The 21,977-nt window shown below is 32.6% G+C and overlaps 1 protein-coding gene across 8 annotated transcripts in view; it reads right to left on the minus strand.

The window, feature by feature from the left end:
- The window catches only part of enah (ENAH actin regulator), a 183,366-nt gene that overhangs the window by 64,932 nt on the left and 96,457 nt on the right, over nucleotides 1–21,977 (minus strand). Inside the window, exon 1 of one of the 8 annotated variants that reach the window (XM_056481599.1) lies at nucleotides 10,685–11,021. The exons of the other annotated variants lie outside the window; for them this stretch is intronic. Coding sequence (XP_056337574.1) covers nucleotides 10,685–10,748 — 64 coding nt within the window. The 5' untranslated portion in view covers nucleotides 10,749–11,021. Of the gene's footprint in view, nucleotides 1–10,684; nucleotides 11,022–21,977 lie in introns of those variants that run through there. 8 annotated transcript variants of the gene reach the window in all.

Genomic DNA, 21,977 nt, shown 5'->3' on the forward strand with positions numbered 1-21,977 from the left:
CCTCCAAGTTTGGTAATGTACAGCCATTAGATCACACACTGATAATAGCATAACCTAACATACTTCCTATTCTACTAAACTAAACAAATGAAATGAAATGAAATGAAATGAAATGAAATGAAATTAAATTAAATTAAATTAAATTAAATTATAAAAAAATCTAATATAAAATTAAAACAAATAAATAATAATAAAATAATTATTAAAAAATAAATAATAATAATAATAATAAGAAGAAGAAGAACAAGAAAAAATATGAATAATAAATAATAAAATAATGATAAAAATGCATGAAATTAAAAATAAAATGTATTAAAAAGAAAATATTTTTATTTCAATAAAAAGAAAAAAACTATTAAAATTTAAATAAAAAATGACAATAATAATAATAATAACAACAACAACAAAATATAATAAAATAGGCTACTATTATTCTTTTGAACGATTATTATATATATTATTACATGTCCAATAGTTCAACCTCTGAAAAATGATTATAAAAGAAAAAGTTATCCTATTATATATTATATATTATTTTACAGTCATATTTATTGTAAAAAAAAGTACATTTAAAACATTTTACATGCAACTGTTACTATTACAATAAAACAATGCATTAAAATAAAAAGGCATTATTTATAATTTTGTAATGTCATATTTAGAAAGGAAAAAACCCAAAGATGCTTCATTATCACTTTCAGAATTAAATTCACATCTACTAGCACAACCATAGCATACTGAATTAGCACTAAATGACTAAGAATTCAGCCAACACTACTTACATGCTAATTACAGATCCGTAAAACAAACAAACAAAAATAGACACACATTTTAGCTTCATTCAACTTCTTATTCATTAATGGGTTGAATACAGACAAAGCCAAAAATTCTGTCCAACACCTACATGAGAGAAGAGAAGCAGCAAGTCTCCCCTGACAGCAGAAATACTGCAAAAGTCCATCCTGGTGTTTTCTGTTCACATCCGCCCCTAAACTGCCATCAAGAACTGGACCAGACCTCAGAGAAAGCAGCATGTCCATCTGGCTCATGTTCTCAAGCAAACGCAGATCTGGTAAAACAACACCAGACCGAACCAATAGGCTGAGAGTCCAGTAATGGTAGAAAACTCTGCCACAACATCCACTAACAGGATGTGGTTCACTTATTGCATTTTCCGGACCTGATCAATTATTCATTGGTCTGGATGGGCGAAGGGTAAAGCGGTCAATGTTACAATGGCATCACAACTATTACGATCAGGGAGGGTGGAGAAAGACATGCGTGTATTTGTAGGGTTAACTCTTTCGAGAATCTGATAGTGTTTATGATTATGTTTATTGTCATGCCAGCTTCATTGGATATTAAATATCTTAAAAGATGCATATTCAATGTTTAACAACATATTATAGACAAATATAATTCTCTGTATATTAGAGAATATCAAGTTCAACAAAGATCAAAGGGTTCACTGAATAAACAACTGTGGTTTTAAAAAAAAATTTTGTTACAAAATGTAGTAGTTTATCTGGTGATAAAACAAATATGTATGAATAAATAAACAAAAATGTAAAATAAATACATCATTAAATAAATAAAATACAAATAATATTTTAAAAATAAATAAATAAACACAGTAGTAAATAAGTAAAGAAATAAATAAATAAAACGAATAAACAAATATACATTTAAATCAAATAAATAAATATGACAAAGAATAAATCATATTTAAAAATAAATCAATCAATAAATAAAGCAATGAATAAAATAAATGCATAAGTTAATGAATAAATATGTAAATAAATAAATAAAATACAAATAGAAAGAAAATTACATTAAAATCAAATGATTAATAAATAAATAAATAAATAAATAATCTAGTCATTTCTTTTAACAAGATTGGCTGAGTATGAGTTTTAGGATCAGATTTCTGAAACTTTGAGTGACCAACAAAATAAATAAATACATAAGTAAATAAAACATTAAATAATACACAAGTAAATAAATACATAAGTAAATAGAAGTAAGTAAATAAACAAATAAGTAAATAAATGTGTTAGTAAATAAATAAGAAAGAAAAGAAAGAAATAAACACATTAAACAAAGCAAATAACACAAATTAAATAAAAAGTCTGGTCATTTATTTAATGTATTTAATGGTTGAGTATCAGTGGGTTTTCTAAAACTTTGAGTGACCAATGAAGGACACATTTAAGATATCCATTTCAGAAATTGAGACAAATAAACTTTCTCCTCAGGGCTATGAAAAACGTTTGAAGAAGTCTTACAGGAAGATACAAAGCCTCTGAAACGCCACAGGACCCAGTAATGGGCTCGAAATCAAGTTACTGGATGATGTCACCAACAAATAATAGCTGCAAATACACTAGGAAGCTTTAATTTCACGGAGCTGAATCACATCTAAAAATTTACACCACACTTCTGGACCTCAATTGGAGCACAATGTGATAACCTAAGAAAACTGAAACAATGCTTCCAATATTGTTACAGCTCTTATACAAACTACATGCTATACTACTAAACTACTAAAAACTAACCAACTACTAAAATATGTAAACATACGCTTTATTAATATTTTATCTAGTTTTGCACTAAATGGATTGATAAAATACCAGTCAAAGCAGTCTGACTTACCCTTTCAGTCAAACCACATGAGCTTCACATACAACACTTTTTTCATCTTAAATCATCTTAAATGCATTTCATCACATGTAATCTGAATTTGTTCTCTCTGCTAATATTTTAATTTACAATCTTGATTGATGTAAGTTGAGATGACTAGAAATGTTCCTTTGATTCAACTAAATCTTTAAAGAAGTTTGAGGATCTTTATCCAGCATAATAAATTAAAAGATTTTCATTTTAACAAATCAGATTTTCTCTTTAACACTGACAATAGGCACAAAAAGACATTTTTTAAACCTGTAAATAATTTTACCAGGTGTAAAACTTAAGCCAGCCTGAACTCAAGCCAGTTTGATTGATGGAAGTTGAAAAATTCACTTGATTCAACAACAATAAACAAGGCAGCAATAACATTGTATTTTAGACATTACAATAAAGTGGAGTAGCACTATGGATTTTTAGGCCGACATCGATAAGCGATAACTCTTAAGATCTGGAGGCCGATAGCCGATATACTATAGCCGATAAATATAAATAGTTCAAAATTGTAAATTTTTATAGAGTGAACAACTGATTTTATTTTAAAAACTTTATAAAGCTTTGAACCAATCTTATGAACTGAATAACCTGAATAGTGAAAAAAAAAATGATTTTACATAAATTAGCATGCAAAAAATAAATGATTTCCTTTTCTTCACATAGAAAATTAGCATGCAACTTGAGTGTTGCAAAAATAATAGATTAAATAACAAAATGGGACTTAATTAACAAAGTAAAATAAATATTTTCAGTAAAATGAAAATGAAAACTAAGAACTGAAACCAACTCAAATGTTCTTGAATAAAATGTGTTACATGTACATGTGTACAAATATGTAATGTCGAAAAGGCATTTTTGTGAGATGTTCTGACAATTCAGAGCCACCGCACCGTAAGCGAAAAGCTAAATACAGTTAGTATTACTTTAGAAAATACGGCATAAATTCGTCCCATTTGGTGTCTTAGATTCTTTTAGATAACTAAGTTATTAATGCACAGCAATACCACACAAAGAAAGGATGGACTTTGAAGGAATAAACAATATGAGGAAAGCTCCATTATTGTGCACTGCAAATCTGAACAAGTTCGGCAGGCATGTGCGAGACAGGCAGTTCTGTACAATTATCGGCTTAAAGATATCGGCCTAATTTTGACATCGGACCAATAATGATAATATTAAAAATAGCATTTATTGGCCAATAACGATATGGCCGCCGATATATCGTGCACCCTCACAGTAAAATCAATAAGCAAAAAAATTCATAATATCTTGATGTTTTTTTTTTGTTTTACAGATGAAAATGTATTTAAACAGTATAATAAAATAAGATTTTCATTTTAATACATCAAATTTTCTCTGTTTTGTGGCAAAGTTTAAAGTTATATAAAGTTGAACTTAATATTTTAAAGTCAGTTTGATTGATGTAAGTTGAGAGGACTAGAAAAGTTAATTTGATTCAACTAAATAAGCTAGCAATAATATTTTAGTCTACAATTTTTGGAGATTAGTTTGGTCATTACGATGAAAGAGTCAATATGTGCAAATCAATTCAAAATATCACAATTTTTGTTCTAGAGAAGAAAAAAAGTCTTTAAACAGCATAATAAATTTAGATGATTTTCATTTTAACATGTAAAATCTTCTCTTTAACACTGAAATTAGCCACAACAAATAACCATTTTTAACCTGTAGGTTGCAAAACTGTTAACAGAAACAGAAGCCACAAATATCAGTCATGGTTGGTCTGGAAAAAAGCTCATTCACATTGAAGTAATAGAGAAAAATTGATATACATAGATTGTTCAATTTCAAACCTAAATGTTAGCAATATTATTAAGTCTGTTTCCTTCAGCGGCCACTGTTAATCATGCCTAAAGATTTAACAATCACTTCAAGATTGAGACGCCACCTGTTTCTGATGTTTTACAACAACATTTGGGGAAAAAAAACAAGCCTCTTTTGACGCACAGGCTCATTACCACACCCTGCTGTAAATACAACACACAAATCCCCCCTATCACTCATATGTGTCGCACAACACCAGCACAAGCCTTCCAATTAATTCCACACTTGTGGCTCTGCAAATGGGAAAATTACAGTCAAGGGCTGCATAATTTAAAGATGAAGCAGCAAGCGATTAGTTCTCCAGCTCTAAACGGATTCTGACTGGATTGTGAGCAGGTCAGTGAACCGGTTAAATGGGATGTTATTAAAGCAAGCTCACATGAGTCAAAAGAAATGTTGCGTGTTAACATATGCAGCATCAGGGTTTCTGTTTGAGGTTAAATTTAATGTCTTAAGTCAAACGGATATAATGAATATAGTGACATTCGTTTGAGCAGTTTGTCCATTTAGATTAAAAAAAGATTGTATATTATGATCGCAAATGAAAAGAAAAAAATACAGGCTTCTAGAATTCTTTTTGGATATTTATTATATATATTACATGTACAAGATTAGAGACACATAGATAGATAGTTTAACCACTGATGTAGTTTCTATTCTGCATGTAAAATAAAATTCAATAAAATAAAAAATTAAAATAAAAAATATATAAGACAAAAATAAATAAAATGATAAATACATAAATGCTTCTATAATTCCAAAGTCACAGAGATGCACATATAGTTTAACCAGTGATGTACTCTCTATTCTACATGCAAGATAAACTAAAATAATATTAAAATAAATAAAAATTAAATAAAAACAAAATTAATAAAATAAAATAATATAAAATAAGACAAAAATAAATAAAATATAAAATAAATGCATAAATGCTTCTATAATTCAAAGATCACAGAGACTCACATATAGTTTAACCAGTGATGTACTCTATTCTACATGTAAAATAAAATTAAAATAAAAAAATAAGATAAATATAAAATAAATAAAATAATAAAAAAATAAAGTTAGATATCTAATTAAAAATAACAAAATCTATAAAATATAATAATATTTTAAAAAATGAATAGAAAATATGTAACCGATATAAGAAACATGAGGGCACCATTATGCATATTTTTTGAAATTGTAAAAAATTAAATGAGTTTTGGGATTCTGTACATGAGTTTTCTGTGATGGTCCTGGGAAAGAACGATCACAAGACCCCTTTAATATATCTTTTTGGGGTGGACTTGAATGAGGTATCAGGCCCTTTTTTTAACCAAAAGGATAGGTCTAATTTCTTATGTATCTAGGAAATGTATTCTGTTAAACTGGAAACAGGAACTCCGTCCAACATTTGAATTATTTAAAGATATCATAAATGACACGCTGCATTTGGAATATTTAACATTAGCTTGAAAACGAAACACACATATTTTTAAAAACCTGGAATATTTTAAAGGACCCTTTGTGAACTCTTTGACCTGTGCCTACATATTAGCTATAGTTATCACACTCACCATTCACAAGCTGTTATCTGACTCCTGTTTTAATCTAGTAACATAAACTGGATTTGTTGATGTATATGTTGAAATTTGTATACTCTGATGCTACTTAATGCTGAATGCTCTTTTTGTCAACTGTGTTGTTTTTTATATTGTAAAATGATAAATAAATAATAAAAAATATATATAAAATAAAAATAAAATAATAAATAGATTTAGGTTTTTATAATACAAAGATCACAGAGACACACATATAATTTTATCAGTGATGCATTTTCTATTTTACATGTAAAGTAAAATAAAACAAAAAATAATAAAATAAAATATAAATAAATATAAGAACATAAATAATAATAATAAAATAAAATAATAAATACATAAAGGCTTATATAAATCCAAGATCACAAAGATACACATATAGTTTAAAAAATGATGTACTTTTTATTCTACATGTAAAATAAAATAAAAATAAATAAATAATAATTACAAAATAAATAAAATAAAATAAAAATAATAACAAAAAATATATTAGATAAAAATAACAAATTTTATAATAAAATAAAATAATATAAAAACCTATATAAAAAATAAAAAATACTATAATATAAAAATAAATTAAATAAAAAAATACAAAGTAAATAATTTTAAGATCACAAAGATACACATATAGTTTAACAAGTGATGTACTTTTTATTCGACATGTAAAATAAAATAAAAAATAAATAAATACAAAATAAATAACATAAAATAAAAACAAAAATAAAAAATAATTACATAAAATAAAAACTAAAATAAAATTATGAAAAAGAATTGGTATAATAGGGCAAGTTATTTAGTTACAAATCTAATTAGTTACAAATCTAATCCAATGAAATAATTCAATATTAAAACGAGACATTTTCTCATTAAAAATATACTTTAACTAGCAATTATATTGCAAGAAACCTAAAACTTGGATCTATAAATAGTTTCTACAGTTTACTCATAATAGTGTGTCCATCTAGTTACACAGTTCACACAGTGTATTCACCAACATATCATGTAAAAGTACTGTATAGCCTGTCTTGTGTATAGATAAGTATATTGTAGTGCATGTTAGTTATGCAGAGATTTTTTTTAATTAACTCTTATATCCAATGTTGTGTTTGTAATTATGATTAATTATGTAGCACCACTGTCCTGCGAGACATGACATTACATTACTCAACTTGAACTTGAATAACCTCAAATATATAAACAAAACACGAAAACTCTTTGTAAAACAAGTACAACTTCTAGCCCTAGATCAGCTGCTTGTTCGAGCTGTTGATGTTTTCAGTATTGTTAATTACCTCAGAGATACTAAATAGCATCACCTGATCCCACTTCAGCTCTGGGGTGGGCAAAAGTCCACAATGTTGGGAATGTGCTGCAAAACCGTCGGAGGGAGGCTTTTAATGCAGCATTGCCTAATAAAAGCAGCTCTGCTTGGAAACAGCTCTGCCATTTGTAGCAAAACACTTTGTGCACAAAGTAAAACAATCTTTTTTAGCACTTCTTAAATAACCCACCACGACTACTTCTATCCAAAAGCATCCCTGAATGGTAGTCTATACAATGCAACATTTGTTAGGATAACCAATATCTTCACAGGCTATTGTCAAAGTAGTTTCATTATAGCAAACGCATCATCTGACAGAAAGAAGAATTGACATTGGGAAAAATCAAATGGGGAAAGAAAAAACCCACAGAACAAGCAAGATTGAGAAAGTGAGATTGGCTGCTAAAGGACGGAAAAGACTGACTCAGCACACAGAGCTAAAACAAGCACACATTTCACTGAGAAAAGAAGAGAGAAGCTGGGATCGCTATGGACAATCAGTTTCAGACATGTAATGGCTTCTCGTGCTAAACTGGCTGCGCTGTTAAACCCCAGCTAAAGAGGTTAAGTGGTTTGATTAGGGGAAGTCTGTAAGCTGTCAAAATCAACATAGTTTAACATGGTATTTTGGTTTGACATTAAACAAAATCAAATTCAAATTGGCCATACTGGAATTGAGGAAATTTGCAAATGGAATGGTCAAACAAAAAAATGAAAATTCTGTCATCAGTCACTCACCCGTGTGATGTTTCACTCCTGTATAGCATTTTATTTGAAATATGAGCAAAATAGAGCAAAATATATTAAATATTGGTTGAAACAAGCAAGCTCTAGTGATATACATATCACTAGATATCACATATCACTTTTTCCATCATTGAATCAGTCATCTGCACATCAATAACGGTCTGGTTTAGCTCAGCTACTAAATACGATCTCAAAAGACTACGTCGAATAGTTCGGACTGCTGAGCGAATCACTGGTACAACCCTTCCTACTCCCCAAGAACTGTACTTATCCAGAGCGAGCAGAAGGGCTGCCAAAATCACTCTGGACCCCTCACACCCAGCCTCTTTGAACTTTTACCTTCTGGTCGACGCTACAGAGCACTGCGCACCAGAACAGCCCGACACAGAAACTGTTTCTTCCCTCAGGCAATCCATCTCATAAACACTTGATGATAATAATTCTGGAACCAACATCACTACTTGCTATACACTTTTATACACATATACACTTATTTAACAACACACTTTACATGCCAATTTGCACATAACAGCTGCACATATAACGTTGTATATAGTAATAAACATGTACATACACTTGTCAATTTGTATATTTGCATTCACTACTTGTATTTTTTTTTAAATATATTTATTATCTGTTTTTTGTTCTGTCTCTGTTATCCTGTTGCACTGTAGAAGCTCTGTCACGAAAACAAATTCCTCGTATGTGTGAACATACCTGGCAATAAAGCTCTTTCTGATAAAGCTCTTTCTGATATAGTTTTTTCAACATAACCTTTCTTAAAAATAAAAAATAAAAAAATGTTTTAAAGGTTTTAAAAATTATAATAAACTAAACGTATGCACAACAGCCCGTCTAAGTCAGCTTCTTCAGCAGTAAATACATGGAGAACTTTTAAACAAGTGTTATTGTAAGGCAAATTATTAAAAAATGATGATAAAATTACATTCTTAAAATTTCACTGAGATGGTTTGTTGGTGATCGTATGGGTGTTGGCCAGACTGGACTATACATAACAAAGGAAAATTAAAACCTGTTCAAAAAAGATTCAAGACCTACAATACATTATTTCAGTCAATTTAAGACTTTTACGGTCTAAAATTTTGTTTTTAAGATTTAAGACATTTAAATACTTTTTAAGGCCCCACAGATACCCCTGGATATTAACAACCCAGGCTCATTTGAGGTATGTGCCTCAGCCTAATAAATGTAAAATACATTGCTTCAGGTACATTTCCTTACACGTTTCAGATGTCAAATCCACCAGTCTACAGTACAGTACAGAGCAAATCAGAGGAAAACAGAGTTCAAAAGGAGCAAATAAAGGCACACTTTTAAACTGTGTAGCTTAAAATGATAGTCTACCACATAAAAATGTAAATACCCACCAACTCTAAAGTGGTTGCAAACCGTTATAAGTTAGTTTTTTTCTATGAACCTGAAGAGAAGATATCTTAAAGAAAGCTTGAAACCGTTAATCATTGACTTCCATAGTAGGATAAACAAATACTATTGAATTCCATGGAAGCCGGTTTCCAGCTTTCGTCAGTATATTTCGTTTGTGTTCAACAGTAGAAACTCAAACTGTTTTGTGACAAGCAAAGTGATTAAATGATGACAGTTTTCGGTTTTAAACCACCCCTTTAATTTTTAACAAAGCTAAATATGAAACCATGTTCGGGTGTTTACACAGAGGATGCTTGTTTTCAATACTGATGATACACAGGGCAACTTTTTGAGCAATGTTGCTGGGCAACATGGGAAATGATGCCATAAATGCAAGTAGGTATCACTGCAGCCTGGAGACCTCCAAGTGGGAGGGATTACACCTCCAAGTAGGTTGGGCGAAGTCCAAGTGAGAGGGACTTGCGCCACAAGTAGGTTGGGTTTAGGTGGCATAGGTGGAATAAACATTAATAAAACACATAGGGTTACTGTGTGGTTGGGTTTAGGGTTGGGGTAGGTGTAGACATTCATAAAGCACAATGTTGGACTCTGTGTCACGTACAAGACACTAAATAAATGAAAACTCCAGGTTTGTACAGCCCACTTGGAGCTTAAGTCCCACCCACTTAGAGCTGGCTCCGACCACCGTTTATATCCTTCTCCATAAACGGGCAACCAGGTGAGACATAGAGTAACTAATAGACTACCGAAACAATGCTGTTGCCCATTTTTAATAGAAACATAGCCAAGCAACATCGCTTTACAAAACTGCCCGACAACACTGCCCAAAAAGTTGCCACATATGACATCAGCATAAGACACAATCTAACCACCAGCATTTCAACTACTAATCCAGATCTAATCCAGTCACATTTTAAAAAGATCACAATTGCATCTACATCCAAAGTCTACAATCAGCTACAATAATTACAATTTGACTACATACCACAAATACACCACAGCAAACCCAAAAGTGACATAAAACAGGAAAAGAGATGCACCATGCACCTGCAGAGAGTCTTTCAAGGCTAAAGCCCCTTCCCACCCCCATCAAACTCACTCCTCAAGATGATCTCAGTGCGGCTGATCTTCTGCGGGAAGCGGTACACTCTTGGGGCTGGCATGATGGACAGGTGCCTGCAGGCCTGCCTTTCTGCACTGGCGCTCTGAACCTGGACCAAATCCCTCAGGCAGAGTACAGGTACAGATATTGAGCTCTAAAGTTGTATACCTGCAATTCCCATTCACAAAAAATGAAAACAAAAGAACCTGCAAAACTAAGATCAGAATGCTTCTTCCACAGCCAACCTGCTTCCACAGAGATCTCAAGACGCAGACAAGAAGAGCTATTTAGAGAGAAGGGTCCTTCTGCAACGAGGACTATTAAGTGTCTGGAGCAAGAGAATGATCTCATCGATAAAAAGTGTTCAGGCCTGCCAACGTCATCTCTCCCACCTTGGCTGTTGGGTGGTCATGTGATGCCACAAGTCAGAAAACAAACACATACCAGACACGGGGTTCACCCCCACCTCTTTCCAGCCATATCCAGGCTCCACAGGCAGAAAAACAAGCTCTTTTTGGCTCAGGAATGTTGTGTCTTTCTATTTCCCCTCATGTCTCAAAAGATAAACACCTGTCCTGCCAAGCTGTGGAGTCTGAAAGTGGGGTGACCTTCATTTTTTAGACCTCCAGATGTAGATTCAGTGGGCTCCCAGGGGTCTGCGGTGGTACGGGTGTGAAAAGCCTGCTTTGTTCTGACATGGATGAGCTCATGTCATCCCACAGATCTGACAACTGTCAGCGGGTCATCACAAGACAGTATTTATACACTGCAAGGTGCCACAGAAACCTTAACTCATGACCCTACCCTACAGGACGCTATTAAGAGAGTGAAACCTAACATTAGAGCTCCATTTTCTTATAAATGATCAGTTATAACTGTTACCAGGCATAGGCTCTGTGAATAACTCTGTCTACACATTGGTTTTCCATGTGATTCTATTACACTTTTTCCATGCAGTTTTCCTTCCTCTATCCTTCCTTCTCAGAGGTGATGAAACAAAGGTCAGGACTGATGAGCCATGGGACAACTAAGGAATCTGGACCTCTAAAGATCACGTTTCTCACATTTTGGTTATAAGATTGAAGACTCAGTCTTTTATGCATAAATGAACATCACAGAAGTGCATAATACTGTGTGTAAATAAAAAACTTCTTTTTGTCATAAGAAAAATACATTTTAATAAATGAAGAGTATTGTGGCTTGTAACACTTGGCATCTTTAAGATATGCTTGAAAGATTAATATTACTAAACATTGATGCACAATACACTGGCAACACATTAGCTTTAAGCCGATGTTAAACATTATTAGACAAATATTAAATATTAGACATTGTCAAAAAATTATTTCCATTTGGATCTGTGTTATTTTAGTACAATTCATTCAAATAATATAATTTATCAAAGCATGTTTGCTTTTGTCTGACATTTGGTCTCCATTCTGCCGTTTTTAGTTTTGTCTTTTCGTTATTTATTTTTATTAATAATTTAGTTTTGCTTTATTATATATGTTTATTTATTTACTAATTTAATTATGTCTGTTTTTACCACCTCTCTCTCTCTCTCTCTCTATATATATATATATATATTTTTTTTTTTTTTTATAAATTTTTTTTACTTAGCGTTTATTTAATTTTGTTAAGTAACAAAATAATTTTAGTTTACTGGTTTTTGTTACCCCTAATTGATTTTTTTACTGTCTAACAATATTTAAAACCACTAATAACATTATTATTGTAATTTTAAAACTGCATATTGATTTTTTTTAAATAATGTCCATACAATGTTACTTTATGTTATGAACTTAACACATTTCAAATCAAATTTGAATGCATTATAGCATTTCATTCATACTGTGCAGTGTTGGGTGTAATGCGTTCCACAGTAACGCAATACTGTATTCTAATTACATTTTTGGGGAAGGCAATAATGTTACAAATTACATTTTAAATTTGTGTAACACTTACTAAAGTCAATGTAATTGCATTACTTACCTTACAAATATAGTTTTAGAAGGAAAAAAAACTTCTTTTAAATCACGTTTTTTATCAGTTAATAAGCATGTGATTTTAAATAGCTAGAGAACACGAGCTGAAATGGTTGCTGATGAGAGTGGCTGCTTCTTCAAGTGGAAATATCAGACATTACTTTGATTTCATTGAGCGTAAAAACAATAATATTGCTGTGAAATGCAGTCTAGTCTCTAAAGAACTTTTCGCTGCTTTTAACACAACCAACAACTTGTTCAAGCACTTGAATAGAAAGCATTCTATGACAATACTCATCACCATTGAGGACACCCGGCACTCAATAACACGGCAGTCCAACTTAGCCTAAACAGGCTAAATTGAACTTTTTGGGCAGGATCGGGAGTGAAGATATCTTCTGAATGTGAAGAGAAGCGTAGCTGCTTACGGGGCCATTTACATATCACATCTTTTGTGTAGGACGGCTTGTGCACACATATTTGAATGGCATATTGTGCATGCTCGCATTTTCCAGTTGAAAATCGTGAGACAAGCAATAAGAAATGCCTGATAAGCTTCATACTTTCTATGGAATATACACATTTCGGTAGACTAATTACCTCAGACAAACACAGAACACCCAAACACTGCAGTGCTTTTGCATACTATGGATGTCAGTGTTTACAGGTATCCAGTTTTCTTCATGTCGTCTTTTGTGTTAAAAAAAAAAAGACAAACAGGTTTGCAACAAGTAAATGATGAGAGAATTTTAAGTTGAGCGAACTCTTTAATTCTTTTGAATTTATCAAGCTGCTGTGACCAACCCATTGTAATGTTTCTCAGTGAATATATATTTGAAAGAGCTGCAGTTAATTTTGTATTATTTATAGGTATATTTTATATGCATAAAATTTTATATGTATTAAAAGTAATGTAAACGTAAAGTAATTAGTAATCTGATTACTTTTTACATGAAGTAATTAATAATGTAATCAGATTACAATTTTTCAGTAGTAGTCTGTAATTTGTAATTAATACTTTTTTAAAGTAATGAACAATGATACTATCATTACCATAATATGAACTTTTGCCCTATATTTGTAAATAATATATATATAAAAATCAGAAAATGCATCCCAAATAATAACACAATGAAAATTACCACAACAGTAAACACAGACAAGGTGATTATTTAAGCAGACAACTAGATCTTTTATCCTCCTCAGACATTTCCCGGTGTGAGAAATCACACAGCTTCAGCTAAACCCAGGTTATTGAAGGAGCTTAACCAACAGCTTAACTTAAAAAAAAATCCCGACTGCTGCCATCCCAGCAGCACTAAAACAAACTTCACATCCTAGTCCTAAACCACAAGCACCTGCCTGTCTGTCTGTGCATGGTGAACACTCAATCTTTGTTCACACATTCTAGCAGTCACGTCAAGGTGGGAGACAAATAAAAGACGACATGAATAAGAAAGAGTAAAGTTTACAATAATCAAACTCAAATTACCCGTGGGAAAGATAAAAGCTTAGATTTCTCATGTACACGCCGCAGGCAGATCGTCTGGTTTGGACAGTTTGATTTCTCAATGACAAACATGTTTGTGCGGTTACCTCACCAATACATCAATCAGCACATCCATCATGTCTGTATGTATATATAACCCATGTTGTCAGGAGCTCTATGGCTTTCTGCCTTCGACTCCTCAGTCATGTTGGCAACAGTATTTATATAAAAACTTACCAAATCTCACACACAGTCTATGGCTTCAATGTCAGGGAAACATCAACCCGGCATGTGACTCTGTGTTGCACATTACACCAGACTAAAATTAGACAGACACATTCTAGGGGTTTGAAAAAAAGTAGGTTTCCCAACATAAACATGTCCGTCCGAATGACAAATATTGGCCGTAAAACTAAACATTAACATTTTCAAAGGGGATTGCCTTCACCTAAACATATCCTTTTACACAAAACAAGCCATAAACATTCCAGGAAAGCAGTGTAAACATACTACTCAATGCGATGGTCCAAAAATACAAACATAGCAACTACGGGTCTCAAAAAAGACATGACTACATTGTTATTCCACCTGAGTCTGTGTTTAGATATGGCGTAGAAGACAGTGGATCACATTCTAGGATTGTGGCATGTGGTATTAGCCCACCTGGGGTCAGGAATATGTTAGGAAAACACCGGCTGACATGATTTAGTACCAAATCTGCCTAGCAACACAGTCATTTTGTGTATTTTCAAAAGGGGGTGCATTTTAAAGTGTGCTAATAAACAACGCTAAAGATCTTCAATTGCTCATAACTTTTTTTTGTCCATCACAGCCCTTATTTTATAAAAAATGGAGGTTTATTTAAAGTTATACAAGTAACTGTTAGTAAACCATCATACTGCACTGTTATAGCAACACTGTAATTTTGTGTCGATTCAACAGGGGGAGCATTTTTTTTCCAAATGTGCTAATAAATAACGCTAAAGAGAGCTCAACTGTGTAGTTTTTTTATATTTACCGTCACAGCATTTATTTGAGAGCAAACAGTTATACTATACAGTTTTGTAGCAACGCTTAAATTGAGCACATTCAAAATAAATTGTTTTGTTCAATTTTGCTAATACATAATGCTAAATAGAGTTTAATTGCTTTGTCCATCACAGCTTAACTTTAAATAAACCCCCATGTAATTTAGAAAATTAATGTAAATAATTGCAAATAAACCATACAGTCTTGTAGCAACAATGTAATTTTGTGTACGTTCTTCTACAGGGGGTGTATTTTAATAAAAATTGTGTGCTATTGTGTGTTAAAAAGTGTGCTGATAAATGGAAAAGAGAGTTCATTTGCTTAGAACTTTTTTGTTCATCATAGCCTTCATCTTCTAAATTACATGGTGGTTAATATAAAGTTAATTATATCAAGTGTAAATAAATGTGAATAAACAGTCATACTGTAATACTGTGTATATTCAACAGGGGGCACATGAATAAAAAGTGTACTAATAAATAACACTGAAGAGAGTTAAATGGCTTGGGACATTTTTTGTCCATCACAATTTTTTTTTTCTTAATTAAATGGGGCTTTATTTAAAGTTTGATAAATAGTTGCGAGTAAACAGTCTGTAGTTTTGAGCATGTTCAACAGGGGGCGCATTTTAATAAAAAAATGTATGTTCGCTAATAAATAGCGCTAACGAGAGTTAAATAGTTTAACTTTCTTTTTTTTGTCCATCACACTTTATTTTCTAAGTTACATGGTGGTTTATTTAAAATTATGTAAATAGTTGCAAGTAAACCGTCAGTCTTAAAGTAACACTGTAGTTTTGAGCACGTTCAACAGGGGGCGCATTTTGTTATTTTCTTCAATTGTACCAAAAACAAGACTGCATCACACCAGTCTTACACTCTTTGCACTGGTTGCTTGTGAACTATTGTGTCATTTTTGTAACTGTTCTCTTGCTTTTTAAATCACTACATGGTCTGGCACGTCCCTATCTGTCAGACCCGTTTACTTAACATCAGCATGGTCAGTCTCTTCGGTCATCAAACCAGATTATGCATCCCAAAGTCGAGGCTGAAATGCAGGGATGACCGTGCTTTTGCAGTAGCTGGTCCTAGATTATGGAACGCTCTGCCCCTCTGTATTTGATCTACATCATTTCTGTCGTTTTTAAATCTAGGTTGCAAACTTACCTTTTTTATTTGCCATTTTATCAGTGAGAATTGTTTGATTTAGATATAATTTTATATCTTTCTCTTTGTGATTTGTATTGTGCAGCACATTGGTCAACTTTAGTTGTGTTTAATAGTGCTATATAAATAAAACTAATTGACAAATAATGCTAAAAAGAGTTCAATGGCTTAGAACAGTTTTTTTGTCCATCACAGCCTTCATTTTCTAAATCACATGGTGGTTTATTCAAAGTTATGTAAATAACGGCGATTAAACAGTCATGAAGGATTTCAAGGTCAAACGCACATGCATAATCTACTACAATTTGACTAGATTTGTGCTCGGTCCTTGTTTTAGCTCTCTAACATGGAAGCATCCCAAAACTGCACTAAAGGTTAATAAATCTTAACTGAACTTCATTCAGAGCTTCGCTAAAAGAGCTAATACAAGCATATACTGTAAACAAGTCGACTTGGAGACCTGGATACTGACTGAACAAAGCACAGCCATTTAGCCCTACCGCAGCTGCACACAGCTTAACGTTGACAATAGAGTGAATTAGAGAAGAGCCAATTATGCTTTGCTGCTTTGGCTCAGTAATATGGGATCCTACTGCTGGCTGGTTAGTGCAGTTTAACACACTACCCCAAAATCACTGTCACCATGCCAGGTACCCACGGGCATTAGCAATTTCAGCAGAGAAACTGTAACACCAGGACGCGATGCTAATAACATAATAACTATGTTAGTTGGTAGTGTGACAGTAGCTCAGTGGTTCTGAAATATAACCCAGTTACAAGCTTTATTATGATCACAGCAGATTTCTCACTTTTAACGGTAACACTTCATTTTAAAGTTTACTTTAAAATGTTGTTAAACAATAATTAAGAGTGTTTAGTTCTTAACTAATGCTTAATTGTGAACAAATTAACTATTAATTAATGCTTATCGAATGCATTATTTTTGACCCTTAAAATAAAGTGTTAACCTTTTAACCATAGCAATCAGATTCAATAAACATACTGAGTGAAAATGGCCTCTTGCTCGCTATGAAACATTAAAAATTTAGATTACGTTTTAGTGAAATGTTCAAAAATGGTTCACAAATTAGGCATTTTAAAATACAAGCTTCCAACATGTTTTAGTTTCCACAATTAGTCAGCTGATATGCGATTAGTCACATAATTTGAATTCAGTGATGCAAATATGCAAATTCAGTATTATGATGATCATACAACTTCATTGTCAGACATAAATATGAAATTCTTCAAAACAATCCATGTAAATATACAAAAAAAAAAACATTCTACACTGACTTTAGAGGACATTTTTACACAGATATTTTACCATGACTCTAAGAGAGCTTGATGTGCAAACAAATGCTTTAATTACTTTATAAATCTTTATTACAATTTAAACTCTTTCAAATCTTGGGACTTTAAATCGATGGTTAGACAATTATTGTTCAAATTCATAATTCAACACACACTATAAAAAATGTTGGGTTCCACACAATCAATTTGTGTTGGGACAACATGAAGGAATTAAGTTAACTTATTAGTTTTTACAAATATGAGTGAATTAAGTAATTAAGCTGTCCCCCCAAATAAACTCAAGAATTGTGTTGGTTCAGCTCAGTTTAAAAACGCAGTTTGAAAAAACAGCAAAAGTAATTTTTTGGGCATATGGCTTGAATAATGATTAGATTTTAATATTCATATTGAAAAGAAGCTCAGATCTAAATTGGGTTTTCTTTTTCGTATTAAGAAGTGTCTTCCTTTTGAAGCAAGAAAAAGAATTATCCAAAGCTGTTTGCTTTCAGTGATAGATTACGGTGATTAGCCATGAGATGATAACAGTTTTCAATGTTATCAAAGTTTTTTTATTTGTGTTTTTTTTTCCACGGTGTTTGGTAGCACAGCGATTTCCTCCTTTCGTCCAACATTTTGAAATGCAGAGTGTTATGTTAGAAACATATTTTTACAATCTATTGAAGTCTTACCTGGAAGAATCATGTGAATGTTTTGTGAAAATTGAAATATATTACGTGATATTCTATGTGTGTCTAATTTTTGTATCTGATACTTTTTGTGCTGCCTTTTGGCCAGAACCCCCTGGTAGATGAGATGCACATCTCAATGGGAAATTCCTGGTAAAATAAAGGGATAAATATGAAAAAAATGGATAAAAATGGAATAACAATGGATAAAAATGGAGTGCATGACAAAACCAGCAGATGAACATTAAACAATAAATAATGCAGTGAGTACCGGAAGTGATGGGCTCTACAAACAGTTCCTAAAACTATATAGTATATAATAAGTTTTAGTAGTAGTGGAGCGACAGAAATCATATGCCAGAATTGTGTCCCTCTTTAACCACATAAAATTGTGAGGGTTATAAATATTAACATATGCCATAGGGTTGGGTCAATTGACAATGCCATCGTCCATTGCCGATGACCGATAGACATCACAATGCTGAGCTGGCATTGCGATCCTCGGCCCAGCCCCCTTTATTTTTTATTTATGATTTGGTTTTTGGTAAAACAAAGACCATGCGGGTCATGTAGTTGAAACGGTAGGCTACAAATAATTAATTCGTTATGAATTAATTAATTATTCATGAATAATTAATTCACCGCCACCTACAACGACGATGTCATTGTCCATTACAATGTTTCAGATTAGACATCGTACAATGTCAAATTGGTCGACATCGCCCAACCCTAATATGCCATATACAAAGGTTTTTTTGCTTGAGCGTGATGAGATTCTCACACCCAACATTAAGCCTTCCTCTCAGATTTATCATCACCTGCAGCAAAAGTCATAATCTCTTTGAACTACTTTCAATTATAATTAGCTAGTACTATATCCTCAACACCAGGACAAAGTACAGCTAAATGCATACCTAGCATCTATTCGGAGAGAAAGTGTATGAATAAGGAATATGGAGGAATAAGGAGGACGAGAGGGATCAGCTGGAAGGCAGATGAGAAGAGGGAGAGATGAAAATCCCAAAAGGCGAATCGTCTTCATTAAAGATGCTCTCCCTAAGGCAACAGGAGCTGAGCAGACATTTCTCCATGTTCCCCACAGCTTCTCTCTGAGAGCCTGAGATTCAAATGTGAATTTCACAGTAAACAGCATTGTTACATTCTTAATTCGCCTATTTTTTTGGATCACGGGTGTCAATTCTGCACATGAGTAAAGTATGCATAATTAACATCGCTTTGCATAATTAACTGCCGTGCTATCAGGTAATTAATAGACGGTAATAAGGCCAGAGAGTCTGACGTGTCCTGTGGCGTTAACAGGAGCCCAGCGCAGTGACTAGATAACTTTCCATCATGTGATTAGTGAGACAAAGAGTTGAAGGTCAAGGCGAATGGTTACAGTTGCCATTTCTGCATTGCTTGAATGGATATTGTTTCTTTCTGACTCGAATACAAAACGAGAAATCCACTGGAAAACCTGCGAAACCTTGATACATGATACTTTTACACAATCAAGAAGTACTGCAGTGGTCAAACTTGAGAATGGATGAACTTGAGTAAAAAGAGAGAGAGAGAGAGAGAGAGAGAGAGAGAGAGAGATGCTGTGCAGAAGATTTCAGGAACACTAATGTGTGTATTAAGTGAAGCAGAGAATCGTTTTCTTAAACTAGTTCACTTCATATTTAGTCACACAGCATATGCTTTTGTGCAAAGTAACGATTCAAGACGAGACAATACACAAAAGATGTGCTATTTTTTACACAAAGGAACAGTTAGTATTGCAACCCAGTATTGGGAAACATCCATACACACTCATTCACACACATACACTATGGCCAAATTAGAGTATTCAATTCACCTAATACCGCATGTCTTTGGACTCTGGGGGAAACCGGAGCACCCGGAGGAAACCCACGCCAACACAGGGAGGATATGCAAACTCCACATAGAAATGCCAATTGACCCAGTCGGGACTCGAACCAGCGACCTTGTTGCTGTGAGGCGACAGTGCTAACCACTGAGCCACTGTGTCGCCCCACACTCATTGTTATTTTGTAAATTAAAATAATTGTCTACAATTATAAACATCTCTACTCTCAAAACATTCAAAGTATGGGTCAACGTGCCAAAAATCAAACTGTGACATTCATGTTTTGTCTATACATCCCTGAAGCATTATTTCTATATAACGAAAGCCCAACCGACTAGAATCCAACATGCTGAAAAAGATACAAACAATCCTTTCAAAAGCTTGCCTTGAACACACAGCACAAGGTCACCAGAATGACCCGATCTTTGTGAAGAACAGAGAACAGCTCAATATGCAGCCAGTTCAGGACTCACAGATCAGCCATATCTCAAAGAGAGTCCAGACCACAAAACAAAGCATCATCTGTTTCTAAAGGGAAAACAGCCGAAGCAATGAACATGCTGTGAACATTGAGCTCAGTATGGAGATGAACCCCCCGCTGTGACCATGCAAGGGTCTCAAGACGGCATACAAAGAACAGCAAGACACGTGTATGAGCACATGCACTTGAAACTGCACAATCCACTTGAAAAGTCACAGCGACTCCCTCGAAATCCAAACAGAGGTAACCCGGACTCTCGCTCTCATAAACAACATGAACGGCAAAACAACATCCCTGTTCTGTTAAATGGCAATTAATTGAGCACAATAGGTCAAGTTGGACTCCAAGAGTGACCTCAGTTACTGGGCAGAGATCAGAACATTGTTAGGTTGTGCAGAGCACACCAGCACTAAACACACATTACAAGACCATTTGCTGATTAGAGTGCTTGTAAAAGATTTAAAACAGTGTCTGGCATGGAAAAAAATAAATAAACAGAAAGTGAGGATTCTTAAATCTGCAGCATCAGCAGTCTTGTAGTAATGATATCCTGTGTTACAGTGATTTTCCCAGGGTTTAAGGATGAGGTTACGTTTCTGAGAAATGACTTTTGAAGTAATAAGGACTTTTGAAATAGTCGCAACAGCAACGCTAAAAAATAAACACTTCAAGTATTAAAGTTGTTGGTTTTCTGCTAATATATATATGAAACACTTAAAATTATTTTGAGAAATGCATAATTTAATGATATTATTATTAATTGCATATTATTTTAAAGGTTACTAAATTAATCATTATATGATTTTTAAGATGCATACTTTTTGGAATGAAAAACAATAACAACAATAACTAATAATATCACATGCATATTTCAGTATTTTACTAGTTTCTAAAAAAATAACATTATTATGATAATACATTTCATTATTTATATTATTATTTTTATTATTATCATCATCATCATCATTATTATTATTATACATTATTTTATTATTGTTTATTTTTTATATAATGTTGTTATTATTATTATTATTATTATTATATTATATTAATATTATTGTTTATATTAACATAATATATATGTTTATTATCATTAATAATAATAATAATTTGTATTATTATTTGCATTTATTTATTATTATTATTATTATTATTATTATTGTTGTTATTATTAATTTAATCTTGTTATTTATTTATTTATTTATTATTATTATCATCATCCTCATCATCACCACCATCGTCGTCATCATTATTATTATTATTATTATTATTATTTATATTTTTATTATTA

The sequence above is a fragment of the Danio aesculapii genome, chromosome 20, assembly GCF_903798145.1.
Source record: "Danio aesculapii chromosome 20, fDanAes4.1, whole genome shotgun sequence".
Lineage (NCBI taxonomy): Eukaryota > Metazoa > Chordata > Actinopteri > Cypriniformes > Danionidae > Danio > Danio aesculapii.